Here is a 24,077-nt window from a genome sequence, read left to right on the forward strand (position 1 = left end):
TGAAATGTTCCACAGTACCGGAAGCTAACTTCTACGCACGAGCAAATCCAGGTCGTGCAGGAAGTTCTCTTATCTATAGTGCGTATACGTAAACAAATGGAGCTTCGATGTGAGGCCACGTGCGCAAAGGACAAAAGCTAGAAAAAAGAAAAGCATAAAAAATACCTGCACACAGGAAGCAGATACGAACATTAAAGACCCAGCGAGTCTTGTGCTAGCTCGTAGTATAAAAGTGTGGTGTCAGAAAGAGGCCTTTTCTGTTTGTTCGGGCGCAGCTGTGAAAGCTTCTGTATAAATATGCCAGTAGGCCTCTGATTTTATTGTGAGGCAGAGAAGAACTTCGCAGAATTTCAGCATTTTTCAGGAGACACCGCAATCATAGAGATGCTTGTTTTATTGCTTATACTGATGTTTTTTGTGGCCGCCGGACTTTGGAGGTGAGCATCCTTTGATGTTTTTGTCGGTCCACCCGCGCTCACTATGTCTTCCTAAGTTAAGCGTTAACGCCGGAGACGAACTGGCTTGCTACTTACGCGTAATTTTCTTAGCATTGTGCCAGTCAAAGAAAGGCACATGGTGCATAAAAAGTTATCTCTTCATGCATTCGTACCAGCATAAGACAAAAACAACGAAAGCAAACCTCAAGAACATGCAATCCATAATAAAGGAATGTCTTGCATATAGGAACAGTTTATCTCCCTAAGGCACGTACTTCAAGAAGTATTACCTCAGTTTTTTCTATAAAAATAGCATAAGCCAAAAGAACAATACATTCAGCGGAGAAAACAGCTTGTCTTCAACCTTATTTGATGTTCACAAAACTGCACTGGATGTAAGTCACTCAGGATATGTCCTTTGTGTCCGCAGCCACGAGATCAAACTTTAGTGTGTTATCTGCTGAGAAGAGATGTGGAAAAGGTTGTCGCCTTCAATTTATGCGTGAAATGGCATTGCATGCAGGAAAGTCTCTCTGCGGAATGAGGCGCGATGTGCTTAACTTCGCTTTCAAAATGTTACGTTCATATAACTACACTCATTTATTAGCCTTGTCTTGGTAGTGCGAAACAAGCCGACTCCATTTCGGGCCATGAACCATGTGCGCAATGTGTGCTGGTCACGGCAGTGCCTCCTAAAAAGAAGAGATCACTACATCCTTACTATGACGTCATACACCTTGCCCGGTTGACCGTATCGCGGCTTGCATTTAGAATACAAAGCTCAAGAAACGACAACCGCAGGGCCTTGGCGGCCGTAAACGTTTCAAGGCTTGGCTTGCCATCCCAGGCGTTCAGCATGACCACACGGTCGAAAACGTGGAGCCAGTCTTCGAATTCTTCGTGTGGTTGTCCATGAAAAGTTGCTGGCTCACGAGGCTGGGGAAGCACGACTGACTCAGCCTGTGCACCAGTGCCCATCAGGGGGGACATAGCAGTGCTCTGTGTCAGCACCTCCACCAGATGCCACGCAGTGATCCCGGCAGCCTGGCTAATCGGAACACATACAAAAGGCTTCCAAACGAAAATCTTTATTGGGTTGACTGGCGCCTACAAAGAAATGAGCGATTCAATGGCGGTGTTCCAACAAGCGTAGTGGACGGCCGTCAAACAGAATCCTGGTGCTCTTGGCCGCACTTAATTTGAAGCTGGCAGGGCACCATCGCGAGAAGGTACGAAAAACAGCTGCAACAATCTGAAAGAGAGTGGAAGCAGTTGGGCATGGCTGAGATCATTCGAAAGAGGTCTGGTCGCATCCCGCGCGTCACAACCATATGATAAAGCCGGGTGCCTGCGGCTTCTAGCATGAACGAAAACCACAAAGATTTGTGGCACCATTGCGTGTATGGTTCTATGGTGGTTCAACGCCCCAAGGTGACTCACGCCATGAGGAACACCGTAGTGAAGGGTTCTGGAAATTTCCACCACCTGGGGTTCTTTAAAGTGCACTGACATAGCACAATACACGGGTCTCTAGCATTCTGCCTCCATCGAAATGCGACCGCTGCGGCCGGGATCGTATCCGCGTCTTTCGGGTCAGCAGCCGATCACCGTAACCACTGGGCCACCGCGGTGGTACCATTGCGTGTATGCTGGGAGGGTTTCCTATTTGAATTATTTTTTTTTTGTCAAGGCTTTACACATGGCGCACCAAGACCTTCTCACTGATGAAGAGACTGGGCATTCCGGGTCCTGAACCAAACCTGTTATGGGGCAACATGTACATCATTTGGAAAAAGGTACGCAGTAAATATTGCTAGACACTTAAGAGCGACTTGGTTTACACCACAGGAGCTATGTGTATTCTGTTTACACGTGTGAAGCTACGGCACAAAGATTCGTTCCCTGCAAGCGATGGCCGTAAAAGCAAAACGGAAAACGAGCGTGAAAATATGGGTTCCTTTTATGGCTTCTGCAGATCCGCTGTCATTGACCTTGCTCTTAGCCAGAAGACACTGTGAGCTTTGTAAGTTTAAAAGTGGCTCATACGAAAAATGATTTTGATTGGCTATTACTAATGCATGGCAGTAAGAAGCTTGGTAGGACACAGGTCATTAACTAGTTTTCTGCTGTCTTTCTGACTTTCTGTTGTCGGTATAAATAAAAACTTGCGCCATATGTCAAGCTTAGTGAGAAGGGCACAGTAATGATTGGCACTGTAACATTTACTATGGTGACTGCTTCGTGATTGTAATGAGATGTGCGCCCCAGTTGGGGAGACACAGCGCGTAAATACTTTAAAACCTATTTGATTGTAATTTGAAGTAATATATCTGAGTGTTTTGGATTCCGTTTCTAAGACAGGTTTGTCAGCAAAATTTTCTGTTGAATAGTAACCATTTGTCTGAAACGCGACGACTCCTGCAAACATGGATGGCAAGTCTTTGCAATAGGGATTGTCTGAATTAGCACTCACGGAGCTTCGCTCGCTGTTAAGGTGCAGGAAGGCAGATATCAAGAACTTCTTGGAGGATTTTTTTGTGACGTTTATAACTATTTACGTTATCTCCCCACCGGTTGAATGCCACCATAAGGAAATTTAAATCTCATGAAAAAGTTTTCGGTGCAATCAAATATAATAATAGCAGATTTGTCTTCCCCATTCGCGTCTTGAAAATACCTCCCTATTAATAATATTCACAACTAAGTGAAAGCTTGTGCACTAGAAAGAACATTTCTTATTATCAGTTATGCGAAAGATGGCTGAACGCACACCATGCTCATGCTTTTGGGTACTTGGAACATGAAAGACAATGGCTTTGGAACCGTTTTCGCCTCGGCACGTTGACAAGCAGGTACAAAGAATTGTCTGTGCATACTGAACTCGTGCCGGACAACGCGAACCTCATAATCTGCTGGCTCTATTAAGCGATAAAAAGAGAGTTGTATCCGGAGTTCCAAACAGTACAACGTGCACCTACTGCAGTCCAGTTTCTAATAAACGTCTGAAAGCAGTAGGTGTATGCATAAACAGTTGAGTGGGTACGGAAGAATGAAGGAGAGTTGTGATTCTAGCGTTACAAAACGGAACAGAAGAGAACTTGTCAATTCGTTAAATTGGATGAGCGACAATAAAAAATTGTTTTGGCACTTGCTATAAGATCCAAAAGTTTACAAAAATGCTATTCAAAAGTCTTTATTACTGGACATGTGCTGCATGTTATGCTTTTCAGAATGATGGAAATTAGGTGGCGCAAAACTTAGCCGAAAAGGGCAGCCAAGAAGCTGAAGCTCAATAAATCTGTTTCAGCTGCATTTCATACGCTCGCAAGAATGCAACAACAGAGGGGAAGCATTGCTGGGCTTAGTTGAAATGTTTTTTGCGCAGTTTCATAAAGTGGACTTAAAAGAGTAATATTATACGCTCAAAAGCACTTCAGAAACATACCAAGAAATGACCATTTTTGTGGTATCATCTGCATGAATTTGCTATATTAAACTGTAAATATACGGGGCTATATCCATGCCACACCAGTTACGTAACGCACATGATGAGAAAAATTTTTACATTTCAACATTTTGTTCCGATTTTTGTGCCATTCTATGAAAATCTAAATCATTATCTGGCATTTTCAAGCGCAACGAAGCTTGGACTGAGCAAGGGTTAAAAAAGCATAATTATTCAACTTCTATTCACAGGGACTGGCCCCAGTATGTCACGACTGGCTGCAGAAGTATGGTGACATGGTTGGGTAATACACTACGATTTTTTGTTCCTTGTCCTTGTCCTGACTTTTGCGATTGCACAGCTTGAAAGAAAGAATAAGCCAGAGTGCACAATAAAGCAGCGCTTGACTGTGAAGAACACATCAGTCGCTCAGTAAGAACGCACTCTGCTGCAGCTTGTAATTCATGTTCTCAAAGGGAAAAACTAACATACAGAAACATTATTACGCTGCATGGCCGCTGCATGAGATGCCACGAGGATTTTTCCGGTCGATCATGTCAATACGGGCTTGTAAGTGTTACTTTTTCTTGTTAGCGGAAGTCACGCGTGGCCTGCGGTCTGGGCACAGCGAGCGTGGGTTTAATATCAGCCTCAATGCCGGCGCTGTGATTAACGGGTTGTGATCTTAAAACCTGGAACTAAGATCGTGAATTTCGGTCGGCAGTAAATATTGACTGTTCTGAAATATGTAAACCAGCGCGAATGAAGGTTCCTAAAGGCGAAAACATGCAGGGGCAGGAAAGCGCGCTCCTTCCTGTCCCTCTTTCCTGCCCCTTCTTCTTCTCACATTCGCGCACCTTCATTCGCGCTGCTTTACTTATGTAAAAATGAATCAACTATCCGAGCAAAAAGTTCTACTTAACTGAGGACTGCTTGGAGAGTATCGTCCGAATAGTCATTGAATGGAGCGTGGAAGTTGAAAACTGCCTTGCGTGCGATGCACTTTTGAGGCCGAGAAGGATTTTAGTCCACACTTCAAAACAAAGTCTTCTGGGCGGGTAGTCAGTAAAGGCAACATTGAAATATTCGTAGGTTGCGTAAACATAAGCGATATGCATTAGCTCGGCACAGGTCAGTAGCGGCTTCACATTCATGAGTACACACAAAACAACACCAGATGGAGGCAGGCAGAGTATTACCTGTTTTTGAGGATGGATGCCAACGCATTGCAACAAAAGAAAATTGTGTGCTTACTGCCTTGGCGTATATATTTATTCAGTTTGCATAAATGATAATAACAAGCGATCTTAACGGGGTCGTAAATGAAGCACAACAAATCGACTAGAATATAAAAGTATAAAAAAAATTCGAAGAAATTCAATTCTCTGCATAAAAAAGCGAAAACTAGCAAAAACGTAACATATAAAGTGAAGAAAATACAATATTAGTTTGAGCGAAAATCTCGTGAACCATTTGCATACAGCAGGTTTAAACTAAACCAAAACTAAGAGTAGGTAAGCCTAGCACAAGCACAAGAGTGGAGGGACATGCTGTGTCAAATATGGCTGTAATATTGGTCATTCGTAAGTTGTTCCCAGTCACTCACCAGGAAGGAAAACTAGTAGTTAAATAATTACGCTTACGGAAGGCGAACACACTAAAATTGTGGCGCTGCCTTGTAACCTGCCTGTGGAAAACGAGGTATTTTAATCCACCGCTTGGAGACGTAATTCCATCATGTTGAAATTTAAGTTCAGGCCTGCGATTTACATCGTGAGATTCCGTTATCAGGGGACTCGAAAACTGCGCCGTGCTATGTGCTAACGGCGCATTGCGGTCGCCATATAAAGAGTAATTGTTTTTTGTGCTGAGGCGACTCTCTACGCTCGCCTGAATGCCTATGTATGACCACCTGCCAACAGTGTCTCTTCCTATCCTTAAATTGACCTTTCAGTTAAAGTAAATGAGGATGCGGATGATGATGACGGCCTTTGTGCTTTGAGCTACCTTTTTGGAAGGCATGGATTCGTTTGTAACTGTGGGCATATGAATGAAGCATTAAGAAAAAATATCAAAAACGGTTGTATTATAGAAAGCAAGTTCTAAACTTGTTTTTCAGCGTAGATATGAACTTAGGTGAATGTTATCTACATGAGAAATAGGGGAAGTGGCATCAGCAAGGAGTTTGTTTTATTTGATTGCTTTGGAGATGTCACTCTTGCGTTCTGCGCGTAAAATAGACCGTGTCACTTAAAGAAGGACGTATAACACATAGGCGAAAAAAGCGCGATTTGTATTTACTACAAGTTAACCCCATATTTCGCGGTGCATCAGGTACTATACCGACTCTAAGGGGGCCAATAGCTTCTGCTAACACTCGCAAAAAAAATGATCGAATTTTCACGTAAATTGCATCATACACATTACGCGATGTAATTGTGTCAGCAAATTCATAGTGCCATGAGATGGAAATGCTACGGGCTTCATTTGAGGTCACTAGTTCCAAAGACAACACTTTCGGTTAAACAGCCCAACTGGGGCCATGTGGCAAATGATATAATTAAAAAAAGGATTAAAAAACAATATTTCAACTGACACACTGCAAATTTGTGAGGTCATGCTGTGGTTTCGAACTTTGCGGCTGATTTACACCGTCGCCTTAAATATGTATGCGCAGTTCTATCAGTCTTGAATGATAAAAAATGTGAAGTACTTTTCTAAGTTTAACTATGCGATACTCACGTGTTTTCAAACAAAAATACCGAAGTTTTATATTTTAACGTGGTGGAAAGTTACAATGCTATAAAAGTCTGGATATTCGCAGCATTTGTTCGACGTTTTCCTTGTGCGTTACCGCATTAATATGGATGGTTATGGTTCAAAGCAAAGATTTTTTTTGTCTAAGGTGCCAGACACAAGGCACTGTTCACAAGATGAACACGCATCGAAAAGAGGTTGCAGCTTGACCTATTTTGCCTTATGTGCGCCGCCATGTTTAGCAAGCTCTTTCACACATGTGTTGAGGTAACTCTCCTCTGAACGTTTTATGACTCCTGTCAGGTCGCAAGCGACATAACAATCTATATTCCCGACCGCAGCTGCGCATTTGTGCGGGATATTTTTACTCTCTGGTTTCGAAACATGCCCTTTCTACTGACTGGAGATTTGTATTCCTGTGCTCGAGCTTCAGTGGTTAAAGCCCTGTTTATGCTAAAGTTGGCTTGAAAATAAATTATTTTTGAAATGCGGCTCGGAAATGTCATTTTCGGGGACAACTTTAGGTGCTCGAATATTGCGCATGCGCGGGTATCGTAGGCTGCCCTAGAATCGCGCTGCCGCTTTCAAAATCGGTTTTGTTTTATGTATGCGGCTTATAATAAGCCTACTTCTGCTCTCGTAGACACGTTCTTCATTCAGTAGCAGGACAGATATCCATCTTTCCGCCCGAACGCTTTGCTCTCCTTATTATCTCTATACTATCTCTTATTATCCCTATAACCTATCTCTCCTTTATCACTAAAAACAGGACAACCTCACAAGAGTAAACTTTACTTTAACGCCGTTTACTTTAACGCAATAATAATGTTTTGTCGGAGTTACATACACTCTGAGTTCTATTGTCTCAAAAAGTAACTGCCACTGCCACTTTTTTTTTTCTTGGAAGGGAACAATGCAGGAATTTTCTACCTCGGAGATGTTTCCGAAGCTTGCGGTTTTACACTAGGATACTATCTCTTATTATCCCTATAACCTATCTCTCCTTTATCACTAAAAACAGGACAACCTAACCAGAGTAAACTTTACTTTACTTTAACGCCGTTTACTTTAACGCAATAATAATGTTTTGCCGGAGTTACAGACACTCTGAGTTCTATTGTCGCGAAACTAACTGCCACTGCCACTTTTTTACCTCAGAAGGGAACAATTGGAATGAAATTTTCTACTCGGAGATGTTTCCGATGCTCGCGGTTTTTCGCTAGGATTGGAGGGTTATCCTTACTATAATCTTAATGACTTGTTATGCTTTCTAATTGCTCCTTTCACTTTTTTCGTACTATTCGCGATTTCTGGTTTGTTTTCTGCGATCTGCGGACAGTCCAGCTTGAGCTGTATTATTGACGTTCAATGCCGTGTGATAGTAAGTAATGTAACATATAAGCAGAGAGGAATATTAATAGGGGGACGAGTAAGGAGTTAACTGAACTGCTGAACAAGACAAGCTGAAGACATGCTAGGAATACAATCCAGGGCAATCGAAAGTGCTGAAAGCACTTAGTCATCATTCTACTCTAGAACAAAACTTTGGCACCTTGTAGTCCTGTGCTTCGCACCAAGAGTACAGTGAATGGCCCTAAAGGGCTCGGAGGGAGAGAATCCGAACAGACGGGGCGCTTGATCTTAATATCAACACTAATAGGCATGACGTCGACTGGGGAATATGCGCAACAGCACAGAACTGCACAAGCATAGATCTGGAATGCAAAACTTGATGCACTGAGCAATTAGAATTCGTCTGACTGACCACTCAATTCTCTAGCGGTAAGCTCGAGCTCGACGATGTGGTGAACTTTAATTACTCTACAAAGTGCCGAATTGCTTATTTGCTGCTTATGTCCCGAAGAATGCGTCTTAGCTGTAGTTTGCCCGAAAGCTAGAGAATAGGAAGTGAAGAAAGATAATCACACATTTACATGCCAAACACACCGCGGTGATGTATATTAAACGGTTTTTAGCTAGAGGAATACCTTTTTCGAGGGAGCTCATCTATTCCATATATGGAACAAAAAAAAAGAATCGCGACTATATTCAGGGCTTTGGGCAGAGATGTGGAAGTTACGAGCAGTAACCACCAGCCGAGGTTTATTAGAAAAGAACACGGTGCAGCCAAAGTGTGCGCCTGCGCCTAGCGCACCGTTTGGAAAGAAATTACAAGATGATCGCACGTGCCAGAAGGGAAATAAGCTGGCATATAACGTTCCAGCTGAGCAGAAGCAAAGGAGTCTTTGGACGCTGCAATAATTTTTGCCGTTTTCATGTGCGCACCCAAGCTCTGTAGGGGCAATGTTCCTAAACATATATTCCTTTTTTTTGTCCAGGATACACTGCATGTATTTTTGAATGAACAAAAAGGGAAGAAGATTACTTTGCACAGCGTTTTAAAACACCTGGAGCAAAAGAAAACAAACGCATTCCTTTTTTTAAGCTCACAGCGTGACCATTACGCCCGCTCACTTTGTGCAGATTTCTACCTTAGTGTGTTCCAGTTGGGTGAATACTCTCCTAGTGCACTTGCATAATGCGGGTTACTGGCAGCTTTATCATCTAGTTCAGCAGCTAACCCTATATAATGCAGCTGGACACTTCAAGCTTAATAAATGCGCTGAATATTTTATACGGTTCAATATTTTAACATCACGTTGACGGTGCAGGTATTTCAATGGTGTCATGCCAGGCTTGGTCGTGCGGGATGCCGATCTCATTCAGAGAGTCTTCGTCAGCGATTTCAAATCATTCTCTGGCCGTCAGGTGAGTCACACGGTGCCACAAAGTGCGCAATGCGGTAGAGAAGATCACTGCAGAAACCTACTGCTGGATTAATATTTTTATTAAACTCAGAATCACTCAGCGTATATGAATTATTTTATAACCGCACCTATTGCGAATGAACACTTAGGTAAGGGGAGATAAGTGTTCCGTACTACACTGTTTCATTGAACAGTGCATACGGAACTGTATTTTCTAAGTATTTGCTTTTACGTTCAATCTTCGTCTCGGTTGTCATTGGCATCTTCAAGATAATGTTTTATATTCACTAGGCAATATCTTTCTTGGAATCTCGTATCGAAGGCGAGTTGAGCAAGAAAATTCATGGGGAAATGTATAACTGACAAATGCTGGTCCTTCCTAAATTGTTTCTCTTGCGCCTGTTTCTTAGTTTTAAGCCTTCGTAGGGAATAACTACGCAGAAAAGACAGCAGTGAGATAGCGACTGTGTGTATTGTTCAATCAATCAATCAATCAATCAATCAATTATTAATTAATTAATTAATAATTAATCAATTAATCCATCAGTCAATCAGACAATCAATCAATCAAGCTGTCAGTGAAAACGACCATGCCATACACCGTATGTATTGAGCCGAGCATTTTTAACAGGTACCCCCTACACCAAAAGTAATCGAGCAATAGGGTTTCTTTCTCACTTCTGTTGCGGATATCTTACGATGGTCCAAAGGAAGAAAAGGTCCCGAAAGGTTGAGGATAACGGTTCTCCCTACCTTACACAGATTTACAGCTTTACGGCTGTCATAAGTGTCCTGCTTCAAGGCTGAGAAGCAAAAGCCATTGATTGGTTACTTTTGGCTAAGAGTATATCATAAAAATTTATGTCGTTGGAAATACTGCTATTCTGATATAGATGAAGTCAGTGGTGTTTGTGATTAAGGAAGAACATGGAATGCTAAATTAATCAAGTGACCATTTCAGACAGTAGATAGGTTTACAGTAGGCAGACAAAGTGACACCCATATTTCGATGTGGCTCGGGTTGCAGAGCACAGAACAAGACACGAAGTGGCAGTGGGTTCGAATTGCAAGAGCAGCTTGAGGTTGAATTGTTTGCTACTTTAATGTAAGGTTGTCTCCCGTTTAAAATGACTTCTCAGTTTACTTTCTGCTCTCATCAAGGCCAACCTTTAAAGTTTTATTACCAGTCCCCAGTTGTTTCCTTGGTGTCACATACTGTTCGCTTCTTCCGTATATGTGACCTGCCGAGCCCTTTATTTCTGTAATCTTGTGAGCATGTAAACTTATATTAGCAACACGTTTCTCTCCTTCTCGAAGATCATGGCTGTGGCTTCAAAAAACTTGCCTTTCAACAAGCTCCGTCTGACGAGACTGTGCGGAGAAGAGTGGCACCGCCTCCGAAGCATCTTGTCTCCAGCATTCAAGAAAAGCAACATCAAGCAGGTACTAACTGCCAAAAGAAGCGTCAAAATGTTCGACCGAGGTCTGCCTGATTGGCATTCTCTTCTCACATAGATTAAACAAAGTACTAGTTGTTTTTGTGCCCCTATCGGCTGAACTGCACAGAAGAACAAATCAGTGTTGTGGTATATTGAATGCGAGGTTGTGACTTGTTTCTGACGGTTTCATAAGGAAAAACAGCACTAAGGTGCGCTGCCTCTCGTTTATTTTCGTTAAATTTGATTCTACGTGATGCGGAATAAAAAGAATGAAGTAAGTGTCCCAAAAAATATTTCACGCAAGAGCCGCTATTGGAAGATAATACTCCAGTTTAGTGGTCGACGTAAAGACATTAAGGGAACAGACTTAATAAAAAGGCGGATGATTTCATAGATAAATAAAGCTGTTCGAAGCAATAAAAGAGTGAACCCAACTAAGTAGGCATGCGTCGCCAACAATGGCTGTTTCCACGAGTGCACTACAGTGACGTCATTCGCAATTTTATTTCAATGAACAGGATTACGTTCCAAAATATCAAGGGTAAACTTTTTTAGCTATGAATACGGTACTTTTATCGTCAGGGAAACGAAAACAAGAATAACGGTGAAGCCCCCCCCCCCCCCCCCCCAAGATACTCCACAGCGTCACCAGGGTGATAAGTTTCAAACGAATTCGCGGGTAAAGATACTACCCTTTCAAAAATGGTCCATAGACATTATATAGACCTGTTGTTGGGTCTATTGCCTTGTTATAGATGTTTCTTTATGTCTATTTATAGTCTATAGACTATCCATTGATAAAAGTCTACTAAAAGTGTATAGCCATAAACCTATAGATGCTCTATGACTGTCTATAGCATTTGTATTGCCTGTAGACTGTTCTCTAGGATTTGTCTATAGTCTATAGACTTTATAGACAGTCTATAGATTGTCTAATGAAATCTTTGTATGAGTGTACCGATGAAATTCTTCGCAATCACACTGTTTCTTGCTGCCGAAGAGCTCCAACGCAGAGACAAAAGGCTAAGCTATGAAAGTTCTAACGAACAACATGATGGAGAGGCCACGAGCGACTTTTTTATGAACGATAGTAAATTCACAAGCTTCACAAACTATTGGCAACAATAAAGATATGCATATATGATTAAAAAATATATGCTCTTCTTGAGTGATACGTTAAGAGGCGGTTAGTGAGTGATGATTAGACACGGTCACTTGGAGGTCAGTGGAACAGGCCTTTGTCCGGAAGCGTACGTAGGTGGGCTCATAGTGATGAAGAAATGATAGGTAGGGTGCTGTGCAGCTAGAGCTATGCGAACTTCTTTAGGTACCCTTTTGTAATTGGTGAGAATCCCGCCTTGATAGGGAACGAAAGACACCGCAAGTGGCGTGTTACGCTTAGCCTCGCTACTGCAACGACTCCTTCCCCCCCGCGGTCCAGTGGCGCCGCGAGGGACACTATACAATGTGCGCACGCGATTAATCCATCTCGACGGAAAGTTTTCAGAGGATCGCATGACTCCCCTCTACATCGCCGGATATCGAATGCATAAGGCTACCGTCAGCTAACGTTCTCTAGGAAAGAAAGCATCTTTGCGGCGACCGCTGTGCCTTCGAATCTCAAGTGGTTGGGGTCTTCCCCGCAACGTGAATGTATTAATCTGAACAAGTCGCAATATCATACTTTTAGTTCCCAGGCGAAAAGGCGGTGCGCGTGTGCTTGATTATATATGCGGGTGCACTGATTATATTTGAAACACTAATACAGTGTACTGGAGATAACCGAACACGGTGTGCTGTAGACAAGAGTTGATTTGCTGATTTTAAACCCCGAAATATCACAGGCCTCAGCGGAAGGCTCAGTAATTTTCGACCAGGTAGAGTTTAGCAGCGTTGCGCTGCTGTATTAGTATATCGGTGCTCTCCATCTCAGTGAGTCCCCGGGGCAGGTGTCGCGCACGTAAAATACAATAATAAAGCGCCTCTTTATACACAAAGGAAAGGAATAGCGAATATTATATTTTTGCACGTAACTAGTCGGAATAGTCAAATTTTGTCGACCCACGGCGACGAGAGTGACCGCGCTTTCTAAATTCTAAAAACTGATATGGCTATTAGTAAAGACAGGCTAGAAACGTGTAATTGCAACCAGGCATTCAACTGAAATAGTCAGAAAGTTAATTATAAACAATTAGTTAACCGGACAGCTAGATAACTTTATTTACCTGCTTTCTGATATCCGCCGGCCCTATAGTGTTATTCTGCCGGAGAAGCCGTCTTCATAAATTACATAAGTTACATAGCCTATATTTTAAAATTTAGCCATCAGCTTCCCTGGATCACCTGTTACATGTAATGCTACCACATACCTCCCTTCATTTCCTTTACTCTTATCCTCCCTCTCTGAGTACAAAGGCCTCATGTGGACTCATCAGAATACCTTATTTGTACTCATCAGAAAGCCAACGGGGTCACCGAAGCAAGCGCTGCGGGTCGCTAGTGCTGGCCACAAACAAGTATTTTTTCCTACTCCTCCAATATTAGTTTTTTCTTTGCCTTCACAGGCCGTGCCCATGATGAGCGAATGCACAAGGCAGTGCTTGGACATTGTCGACGAACTTGTAAGGCGACAAGGCCCCAGCGTCGCACTTTTCAAGCCCTTCGTGGACCTGGCCGCGGACATCTCTCTGCGGTTCTGCGCCGGAATCGACTTGGATGTGCAACGCGGTGACGAGACGGCTCTGGCTCTCGTCCACTTTGCGCGAAAGAACATCGGACAGTTCAACGGGCTCTTCCTATTCTTGTTCAGTGAGTCTGCCTGTTCGAGCAGTTTAACAGTAGTCACTATAGTCGTGACGTCATAAACATCGAAAGCCGTCTAGGTACGAGGCTGAATTATAAAGGAATTGGTGTTATTCTTAATGTTAATTATGTATCTCCCTCATAACAAGCAATTCTGGACAAAGGTATTTTTGATCGCGAAACCATTTATCAACGCAGTTTTTTCATATAACGTAAGGTTTCACAATAACCATCAATATAAGCGCAGATCATCCCACAGCAGTGTTGTATTTGTTTTTTCTATTCACGTTTTTTGCTATCGTCAAAAGCTTTCCCCATTGGTTTTTATGGCAGCCTCAACTGTTCCATGCGATCCCTGGACACTTTTTAAAAGAACGATTTTGCTACATCTCAGAATGATGAACCATAACCTCGATATTTCCATAAAAGTGTCACAATTTTCAGTTTTCAAAACTTTTGCCCGAGAAAGCTGGACATGCTCAAGTGCAACAGCACTAACGAATTGTATTTGACGATCAAACCAATAGGAGTGGATCTATCTTCTAGAGGTTAAACGATTGCTTCTGTTAAAATTATGGACCACCTCAGGGCAAAAACTATAAACCGGCACTCCTAGCTTCCGCAGCATGAAGCACTCATGCTTAGTCTAAAGTGAGGTCATCCCGTTGTTTGTGTTTTTTTCGAATCGGTAAAAATACAGCCATAGACTGGATTTGCATAGAAAGCCAAACTTCATTGACGCCATGCCACGTATGACTCATGCAGCATAGTTCATGACGCGGCTAAATTGTTCTTCTGAAATCATAAAAATCTGAAGGCTGTTCTTTTACTCCCGTCCCCTAATGGAGGCCAAGATTCTGTGATCGTGGTTTCATGCGCCGTCAGCCTCGAATGTCATTTAGGCACTGTTCAATTAGTTATCACCCAAATACTTCAACGTCCCGCTCTAGACAGACTGTGGGCAGTTTGCTTTTTCGAAACCAGAACACAAAATATGAACGAATTTCATCCACACAACTACCTCCACTTAACTTTCAATCTTTCTCATTCCTACGCAAGGTAGCTGGCTGCTCGCTGTTTTGTCTTATCTCCCCGCTTTCTTTGTCTGTCTCTGCTTGCTCGTCGAAACAATGAAGAAATTGTTTTATATCTGATGACCCAAATATGGTTTGAAACATCTGCGACTTTCCTAGCTTTGATATGTTTAAATTATTCGGGCAGTTGGAATCCAAGTGATATAGCCAGTACTGTCAATGGTAGCCATTTCAACCAACGCCGAAGTGTTGACAAAAAAAAGCCAAAAACAAGGGATGTAATTCGTTCGCATTATGACGGCGAGCTCAAAGCTACCGTTAACTTCTTTTATTAAACCAAACCTCGGCTACATTCAGCTGGTGGTCCCAATGGCCCTTCCAGAACATTTGTTCAGACCTCCTGGAAGAACTAAACGACGGCCCAGAAAATGAGGAAATCTCATTGAAAGTCTCCTGGAACGGCGTATATTCTTAGCTGTGGACGGCGAAAATGAATTCCTCTGGTGATTATTTGCCGGTTTCAGTCAACATGTTCTTGATGTTTTAATATGGTACGCTGTCGGTGGTAAACGATTGCAACCGCTACCGTTAACAATGCTTCATTTTCTCTTGCGCCAACAGACATCTTTCCGAACGTTCCGTGGCTCCACAGCCTGGTTCTTTTTGTGCGAAAGCTTTTTGTTCGCCTTCCATCCGACGAATTCGTCGAGAAAATGCGTCCTTTCATCGAACACCGTCGGGAGCGTCCCAGAGTGAGTTGTCACTTTAACTTGCTGTTGTGCCCCCCCCCCCCCCCCCCCCTCTCGTTGGCCACCGCGCCCTCCTGCTGTTCTGGGAAACCACTCCACTCCGTCCTGTGGACGCCCCACCGTCCCCTCCGTCCTTCGGGGGGCCAGTTCGGCTCACGCCTTCCGCCTTCCTTCGTCCGTATTAAATAAACAGTGCAAAAGCACCGCGTGTCTTTCGGTGCATTAACAACTACCGTACACGAAAGTTGTGCACGAGCTCGAAGCGAAAGTAACTGCTATTGAACAAGGAATAACGATAACGCTACTATAGCTTATATTAGGTGATATCTGGATGTAGTCGTAATTAATATGTTTCCTTGTTTGCAGCTGATGTTAGAAAGCTGCTCGGAAGCTAATTTGTCAGTCGTATCAACTAGTCCCCACATAGCATTATTATACTGAAAATATGGTAAATTCAGGATTGTCTGGAACTGAAAGATCACCTGGCATGCGTAAGCGGAACGTGTGACTATTCTTGGAGTCTGCGGGTGGAAAGTAGTCCGTAATTCTTCAGTGTACAGTGCGCGCCAAAATTTTGCAGGCCACATGTGCTTTTCGGCTCCACATTGCGATCCTCGTGACACCTGTTAAGCCGCCAAGGATTTCAGTGTTGAGAATGATACGTCTCTAACCCCCTAGAAAAGTTTTGAGTTTGGGGGCGAGGTGTCGTAAACGGCCCACTAGACGGCTCAAAAGCAGATCCCGTGGCCAGAAAACTTTGGACCGATACTGCACTTATGTTTTGTGTGTACTGCATAGGGCCGGTGGATAAAACTTCTTAGTGTAAGTTATTCATCAAATACGCCTCTCTTGGTTGTTTGCTACGTTCTACTCCTCAGTATTTCTTTGCAAAGATGTTTTCGAAACGGTAATGATCTATTGGTGAAAATAGCTTGCCCTAAGCAATATATGGAGACAATGTACACCCCTACGCAAAAGTAGAGAGACCCCGCGACTGGCGGTGACTGCGATTTTCAGTCTTTAGGCGTGCTTGGCCGCAGTGTGCGGGCAGACAAGCTGACAAATTTGGTCAGGCACCCTATGGATGCCTTGAAAACAGGCACCGCATGGTGAGAAACTGCTAACGCGCAGTCCTGTCAGTTCGCTTGACAGTTCGCGCGATAAGAGCAACGTAGTCAAGAAAAAAGCCGCTAATTATGATAACTGTTTTTGCAGGCGAGTCACTTTGACGTCCTTCAGCTGCTCTTAAACTCGGAAAAGAAGACGCCGCGGGAAAGCTGCCAGGAAAGTTTTGTTACAGGTATCGGCCTCGCATGCTCGTCTTATTGAATCGCTCTACTGAATCTGTAAGAAAATTACGGTGTAATGTTTCTTAAGCTTTGGTAGCCCACTTGCATTGCATGCTTTCTGGCTGATTATATTTTATTGCGTGCATATACCTGAGGCTCAGGATCATTGTGGGCTATGGAACAACCTATGTTCTGCGCTCTACTTAGTTTACGCACACCGCAGAAAATATATACGGACTATAGAATTAATGGTGTGGAAGTGAGACGCCTAAAAAAGGGTGATAGCCGCAGCGGTGGCTCAGTGGTTATGGCGCTCGGCTGCTGTCCCGAAAGACGCGTGTTCGATCCCGGCAGCGGCGGTCGAATTTCGATGGAGGCGAAATTTTATAGGCCCGTGTACTGTGCGTTGTCAGTGCCCGTTAAGGAACCCCAGGTGGTCGAAATTTCCGCAGCCTTCCACTACTGCGTCCCTCAAAGCCTGAGTCGCTTTGGCACGTTAAAACTTCACAACCTCACAATTCAAATCAAATAAATAAGGGTGAATATTTATTGCCTTATGGCTCACGTTTTCAGAAGACTTTAGTTGGGCTACTTGTACATGAAACGTGGGTAGCTTCCCTGGGCATGTACTGAACTGATTTGAAGGGAAGATTGTGCATTCCAAAATAAATTTAAATTGGAGGTAACTATGTGAGCAGCATTTTGATTTCGACATCAAAATATTATGCAAGTTTTGCCGACCTGCACAATTTTATCTTATCGCCATTTCTCATTTTGAGCACACCAAGGTCACTAACAAAAAATACGCCGTTGTGAAAGTTTGTACACTCCGCTTGTAGTACTTGAAGTTAGGTAAATTTGGTTTTGTTGCAGTTGAAGTTACGAAATAGGCTTTCGCGAAACTATCATAGCCGGTTTACTTATGCATTAATTTAAGACGCCTGTTCTACCCTCTTTAAACGCTATGGAGATGTAGCTGAATTTTTAGGTATGTTGTCATTGCGGAAGTGTGCTGCCGCAGAGCTTGGATTTCATACTATGAGACTATGTTACTTGTAAACTTCGCAACTGAAGCTAAACTTAAATTCCAAGTTGAAATTGTGATTTCTGCTCACTCAAATTTCATTCTTTCCTCTTGAAAAAGGTGCGACAGGCTTTATTCGCATCAAGAAACCGTAGGAATGATGGGACTACTTTGCATTTCCTACGCACATCAATTTGGAAACGAAATTTCGCTGCAGATGAAACTGCAACCTAAAATGTTTTGTACTACATATCCATCACATGGTTTTTTTATGGGGGTTTAACGTCCCAAAGCGACTTAGGCTGCGACAGACGTCGTAGTGAAAGGCTCCGCAAATTTACACCACCTGGGGTTCATTAACGTGCACTGACATCGTACAGTACTCGGGCCACTAGAATTTCGCCTTCATCGAAATTCGACTGCCGCAGCTGGGATCATTGGATCCGAGCAATACTTATTTATTGGATACGCTTACTGATGTTAGCGCTTAGAAAATGATTCTAATCGCTATAAGGCTGGTACTGAATTGAACATATAAGGTTTTATTCTCTGTTTTCAGATGTGCGGGACAAGGGCCATTTATCTATGAGAACTGAGACAAATATATGCCTTCTGCTAACAGCTAGGTAATATCTGAAACTCCGAAACTAAGCAATTTATTAATTTTTAGCCTTTAAATTAAGCAAGAAATAATATCTGCAAGCAAAAGCAAAAGTGCAATGTCTGTTGCGCATAAAACGTGGTTTAGCTAGTTTTTTAGTGCTAGCAAGCGGCGTTTTGGTTCATGCGGGCGCAAACAAATCACGGGGAGCAGTTTGCTGTTAAATGACCGCTTGTCTTTTCACCACCTACGGTGGTGAAATGTTGTTACTAAAAAGCGTTAGGCCATCAGATGGCAAGACGACGTGTTTTTAGCAGAACAGAATGTGCACAAAAAGAGTGCTTGCGCTAACCACACCCCTAGCACGTGAATCAATCTGTCTATTTGAAGGGCCCAGCAACTGACAAGTTTTAAATTATGACGGCAGTGAAGGAAAGTGGCCTCCTGAGAGCCCAATAAAGTTAAGCATGCTTTGGCCGGAAAAATCTTACTTTTTGTCACAGTTATTAAACCTGCAGCAGTATAAAAGCACTCGCCGAACTTCTGCTGTGCCAAATGGGAGCAATGCCCGTCCGTGAGAGTGGTGCAGTCTATTTGCATAGCCCTTGATGTATAAGGAAAAAAAAATATTGTAATACTACAGCGACTGTTTACATTGTGTTCCGAATCGTTTTACCTTTCGCTGTATCCCTTCAGCCAATCATTAAGGGTAATAAGCAATGAAATTGAATGTTCCTTGGAAAAACTTCTTCATGTTATCTCTCTTTAGGTGTACGATTTTGTTCCTTAAATGATCGACAAGAACATAGTGAAAGTGGCTATAAAACGTGTGTTTTACAAAGACTAGAGCCCAATGAGCGCTCATACCACGTACAAGTCCTTAAAAGCTAGGCCATGATTTACGAACTTTTGGATAATAATAATAATTGTTTTTTGGGGGAAGGAAATGGCGCAGTATTTGTCTCATATATCGCTGGACACCTGAACCGCGCCGTAAGGGTAGGGATGAAGCAGGGACTGAGAAAAGAAAGAAAGAAAGAAAGAAAGAAAGGAAGAAAAAAAGAAAGAAAGAAAGAAAGAAAGAAAGAAAGAAAGAAAGAAAGAAAGAAAGAAAGAAAGAAAGAAAGAAAGAAAGAAAGAAAGAAAGAAAGAAAGAAAGAAAGAAAGAGGTGCCGTAGAGGAAGGCTCCGTAATAATTTCTACCACCTGGAGATCTTTAATTTCCACTGACATCGTACAGCACACGGGCGCCTTAGCGTTCTCCCTCCATAATATGGAAAAATTCCATATTATAGAAAAATTACTGATGGAAAATTATTTATGGATGGAATTTTATTTAGCTTGTACACGGAGACTCGCATTTATTGTTGTGTATCATTCGGTGTCAACCGCACTGACCAGTATTTATTTAGATTGGTTTCCGCCTCAGTGGTTACGTCGTTAAGGCCCTTCAACGGCTGAATTTAAGGTCGTGAAGGCACAGCGCCAAAGATGTTTGAGATAATTGCAGGTGGGCGAACTTTAAAGAACACTAGGCTGTTGAAACTATTCACCTGCCGTGCAATACAATGTTACCCGGGCCCTTGAAAATTTAACTATTAAAATTAGAGTAATAGTTTAAACGTCTCGAAGTTATTAAAAAAATTCGTCAGTTTATTAACACATAAAAAGGCACCTTAATCTCATCAGAAGAAACCGCAATCAAGAGATGAACGCTTACGCATATCTAAGAAGATGGTGTGAATCGAGAAAGCGTACCAACACTGTCATTTCTTTTTTCTCAGCATCGACGTTGTCGCAGTCAGCTTGACGATGACGTCATACCTGCTTGCAAAACATCAGACTGTGCAGGACGTCGTTAGGAAAGAGGTAGCATCGATAGTAAAGAGCAAGGTGAGAACTTGAGGCGTCCCCTCTTTGCGACGACGGGACTAAAATACACTTTATTGTCGTACTCCTTATCTGTTGGTCTTACGCAGAAACACCCAACATTTGAGGAAGTGTCATCGCTTACCTACTTGAACCAAGTTATACTCGAGTCGCACCGATTGTATCCGCCTCTGCCGGGGTAAGTGCCCTATCTCCCCCGCGCACATACTTGGACCAACGCGACAGATTTTCCAACGGGGCATTCGTCTTGTCTATAAAGCGGCCGTTCCCAAACTTTGCGCGTATTCCTTCGTGTATTTGCGTGGATTTAATACCGGTTCTACTCTATATTCCGCATCTAAAAATTAAATTGAATATTAGACCCATATATTAAGCGAAGGGTACTTTGTCAGTATACTCATCAAAGATGAGCGATTTATGAGAGAATTCCTGTTGATCTGGATTGCAGTTAAAGAATAAATGCATCAGGGGACCCATTGGCGACGCAGTTTCTTCGAGTTTATTAAAACACTTACAAACGGGACTGAACTTTGCTGTGATTTACCACCTTTTCTAACGAGCCGTTTAACAGGAAGAATGACATCTGGTGGTTCTGAAAAATTTTCCAGTTCATGATGGTGAAATAGGAATAATTTTACAAGACATACAGATAATTCTGCACAGGAATTCATAGAAACCATTCGAACGCTTTCATCTCGTTTTGTAGTCTGAATTAATTAATGATCTATACACCCGGCTTGTTATCAACTGGACAGAGACTAGAAAGCACTAGTATTAGTCTCGGTAAGAGCGGACAGCCTCTCCTAAAATACGACACCCCTTTATTTTCTTTTAGGTCAGTGCGACGAGTTTCCCTAGAAGACTACTCCGAAGGAGGCGTCAGAATACCTAAAGGTACTGACGTCTTTGTCCCGGCACTAGACATTCATTATGACCCGAATATCTGGCCGGAACCTGAAAAATTTGACCCCGACCGGTAAGTAATACTCTTGCTGTTTTCTTGAAGTTTTTGCAGAGTTCATCAAATAGCCATGAATAATAAGAAGGAAACAAAGCGTTGCTGCTGATTTAAAGGTTCTGCACAAACGGTGATTAGTTCGTAGTTCCTCGCCCCCTTTAACAACGATGGTAGCAAGTAATGCCCCGCGACTTAAATTTTCCTAGAGCTCAGAGGACTATTTCGAAAGTGACTATGTTGAATATTAAGAGAATAAATCAATAGCCCAAATTTAAATCATAGCTATGCGTTCATGTTCTCAGTGAATTCACAGACTAAGCTGCGCATGATAAGGGGAGCTGCGACTAAGTATGAAATTCATTGTGCTTAAGTTTTTCTAGACTTCTGAACATTTCACCGATTTCTTATTTCGACAGGTGAATAAATTATTTATATCACTGGTATTGTACCAGTAAACGAATGAAGTGTGCCTCTTCGGGCATAACTAGGTACTAACTGTAAGCATAGCATATTGAAGAGTTGTTTTTACTCAATAGACAACTTCAGTGCATAAAACTGATAAGAGGCAGTAGTCCTTCCCTTTATTTGTCTACGTGCTGCCATCAAGGAACCATGAGGCGGAGGTTGGCGTGAAACCGGAACTATACAAGTGGATAGTCCTACCTCCAAGAAATTTTCACGCCATTTAAGAAAATATCCACTCCACAAGCTTACAATATTTTTTTCTCCCAGTTTCAGTCCAGAGAATGCTTCCTCCATCAAGCCCACTTCGTACCTCGCTTTCGGATTGGGACCGCGCATGTGCATAGCGACTGCACTGGCACAGACCGAAATCGCACTTATCGTCGCGATGCTTGTTTCGCAATATAAGCTAGAGCTGCCTGCGGAAGAAAGCCCCAACGTAAGTATTTTGGATAGAGAACAAAAGAATACTCAGTACCTGATTTGTGAACAAAAATAGTACTTAGATCGAAAGATATAAAAAGCGATTCTATGACCGAAAAGCCGCATAATATTTTTGAATTTTCTAGCATGAGTGGGGTCTGTAGCAAAAAATATATACTGCGATGATCTAAATGTAGTGCCAACATTGCGACAGGATTCTCGGCTGGCGTAACTGGACTCTTTCGATGCTGTAGAAATCTGCGCAGACGTTATAACATGAAATGTCTGATTGCTCCGTTCACAAGTTCTGAGATAAATCTGTTTGCAGCCTCCAGTGCACTATGTGCATCTCTCTTCAAACTGAGAACTCCTAACCTATGAAAAGCATTGAAGTGCCTCCAGTGCTAATGGTTTTTTTCAGCACCAAGGGGCAGGGACAACAATGTCAGCCTGACAGAGACGTTAACACACGCGTCGAGGTTTCGACGTCCCTGCTAAACACTATACTCCTTTTGCTCAGTTTTGTATTGGTGTATATAGCTATCTAGTTCGATGGCTTTGTCGCGTGGAACAAAGTGTATTGGTCCAAAAGGAAGCTGTGTCAGTGGAAGCTGGCCAGAAGATATCAGTGCTTTAGTAGAGTGAAAAAAACATGTAAGCGCTAACTGTCAATATCATGGTACAGCGCCAGATTATACCAACAGGTATGTTCGCATGATGCACAGAAACGCATCCCGCGAACTTTAATGATTGGGAAGCGGCGTAATTTATATTGTTCGCTTGTCCTTCCTTTTATCTTCAGTAGACGAGCTGAGCATCGTTAAAGATTAAGCGTCGCCCACACTTGCTCACGCTTGGTCTGTGCTAGTACTCAGTTCTCTGTGCGTATACCATGTTTGCTTCCTTCGGTATTGTGCGGCCAGACGTCCGAACATCCCCAAGGCGCGATACTTAAACGACGCGGAACGTTACTAAAGGGGGGTACATGTGTATTATTGCCTGATTCTATCCTCATTTTTCTTTCGAGTCCGCATTTTTTCTGTCCGCTCCTTTGTCCACGATAAGGCGAACGCCAGACCTGTATATACTTTCGTGCTAGGAATAACTTTTTTTCCTTTAACCACATTCATTTTGCTATCAATGCTGCTCCTGTTTCTATGAAAGGCTTAAGGTACCCAATGTGTATTCTGTATTTTTTTTCTTTTTTTTTTAGAGCCAGGAGGTGTACACAGCAACAGCGCTCTTGGGACAACCGAGACCAGGACTGCGGATAAAGTTGACGAGACTCTGAACACTTGGCATAGAAAAAAAAGTCGCGATTAAACTGAAATTTCCCTTTCTTTACATTTCATGTTGGCAATGAATATGAACTGACTGCGCAGCACTGATTCACTGAGACCTCATCAGAGATCTTTTTATATGGAATGCTTGTTTACGTTCTCTGAGACTTCCACCCACCTGTCTCACACACATGAGGAACTTTTTCTTGTGGTTTGCATGATTTCGCAACAAATGAGATTTGTAGAAGAAAACCATGCGTTTCTTTTCACCATGAACAAGAACGTGGTATTTACAGATGCTTTCATTATCCGTTTGGCTCCTCCTTAGTCGGCATCCCAGTAGCTTAGTTTAGGATGTGGACAAGAGCAACGACGCCAAAACGGAACACAAGAGCCAGAGCAGAATGATGCCGTTGTGTCCTCACTGTTCAACCACTTATTGAGTCTTCTTCCTCTCGCCCTGTAGCATTTCCGGCTCTTGACCAAGAAGAGTAGCTGGTGTTTTTTTTGTTATCCAACGGCAGTCACTTTTGGCACAATGGCTAAAGCGAATAACAGTTCCGAGATAATGCCATGTCTTCTTGCGCCGAAACATTCGCTCCTCTAGTCTTGGCTTCAAGAACAGGAAGAACACGGGGAATACAGGACAGTGGCGTAGAGAGAAGACAGGATATTCTCTGCCCCCAGAGAGCAACAGTTAGCGGCGAGCAAAGCAGGAA

At 42.7% G+C, this 24,077-nt stretch overlaps 1 protein-coding gene across 1 annotated transcript; it reads left to right on the forward strand.

Moving 5' to 3' along the window:
* Window positions 1–229: 229 nt before the first annotated feature.
* Window positions 230–23,590, forward strand: LOC144101843 (cytochrome P450 3A14-like). The gene is made up of 14 exons (XM_077635064.1): window positions 230–437; window positions 2,128–2,233; window positions 4,134–4,186; window positions 9,312–9,408; window positions 10,725–10,850; window positions 13,411–13,654; window positions 15,304–15,434; window positions 16,647–16,731; window positions 18,304–18,370; window positions 20,130–20,238; window positions 20,325–20,413; window positions 21,071–21,211; window positions 21,926–22,094; window positions 23,292–23,590. Exons 1-14 carry the CDS (start codon window positions 385–387, stop codon window positions 23,367–23,369), a joined length of 1,548 nt encoding a protein of 515 aa, XP_077491190.1. The 5' UTR covers window positions 230–384; the 3' UTR covers window positions 23,370–23,590.
* Window positions 23,591–24,077: the final 487 nt, after the last annotated feature.

This window comes from Amblyomma americanum, chromosome 8 (assembly GCF_052857255.1).
Source record: "Amblyomma americanum isolate KBUSLIRL-KWMA chromosome 8, ASM5285725v1, whole genome shotgun sequence".
NCBI classification, from domain to species: domain Eukaryota; kingdom Metazoa; phylum Arthropoda; class Arachnida; order Ixodida; family Ixodidae; genus Amblyomma; species Amblyomma americanum.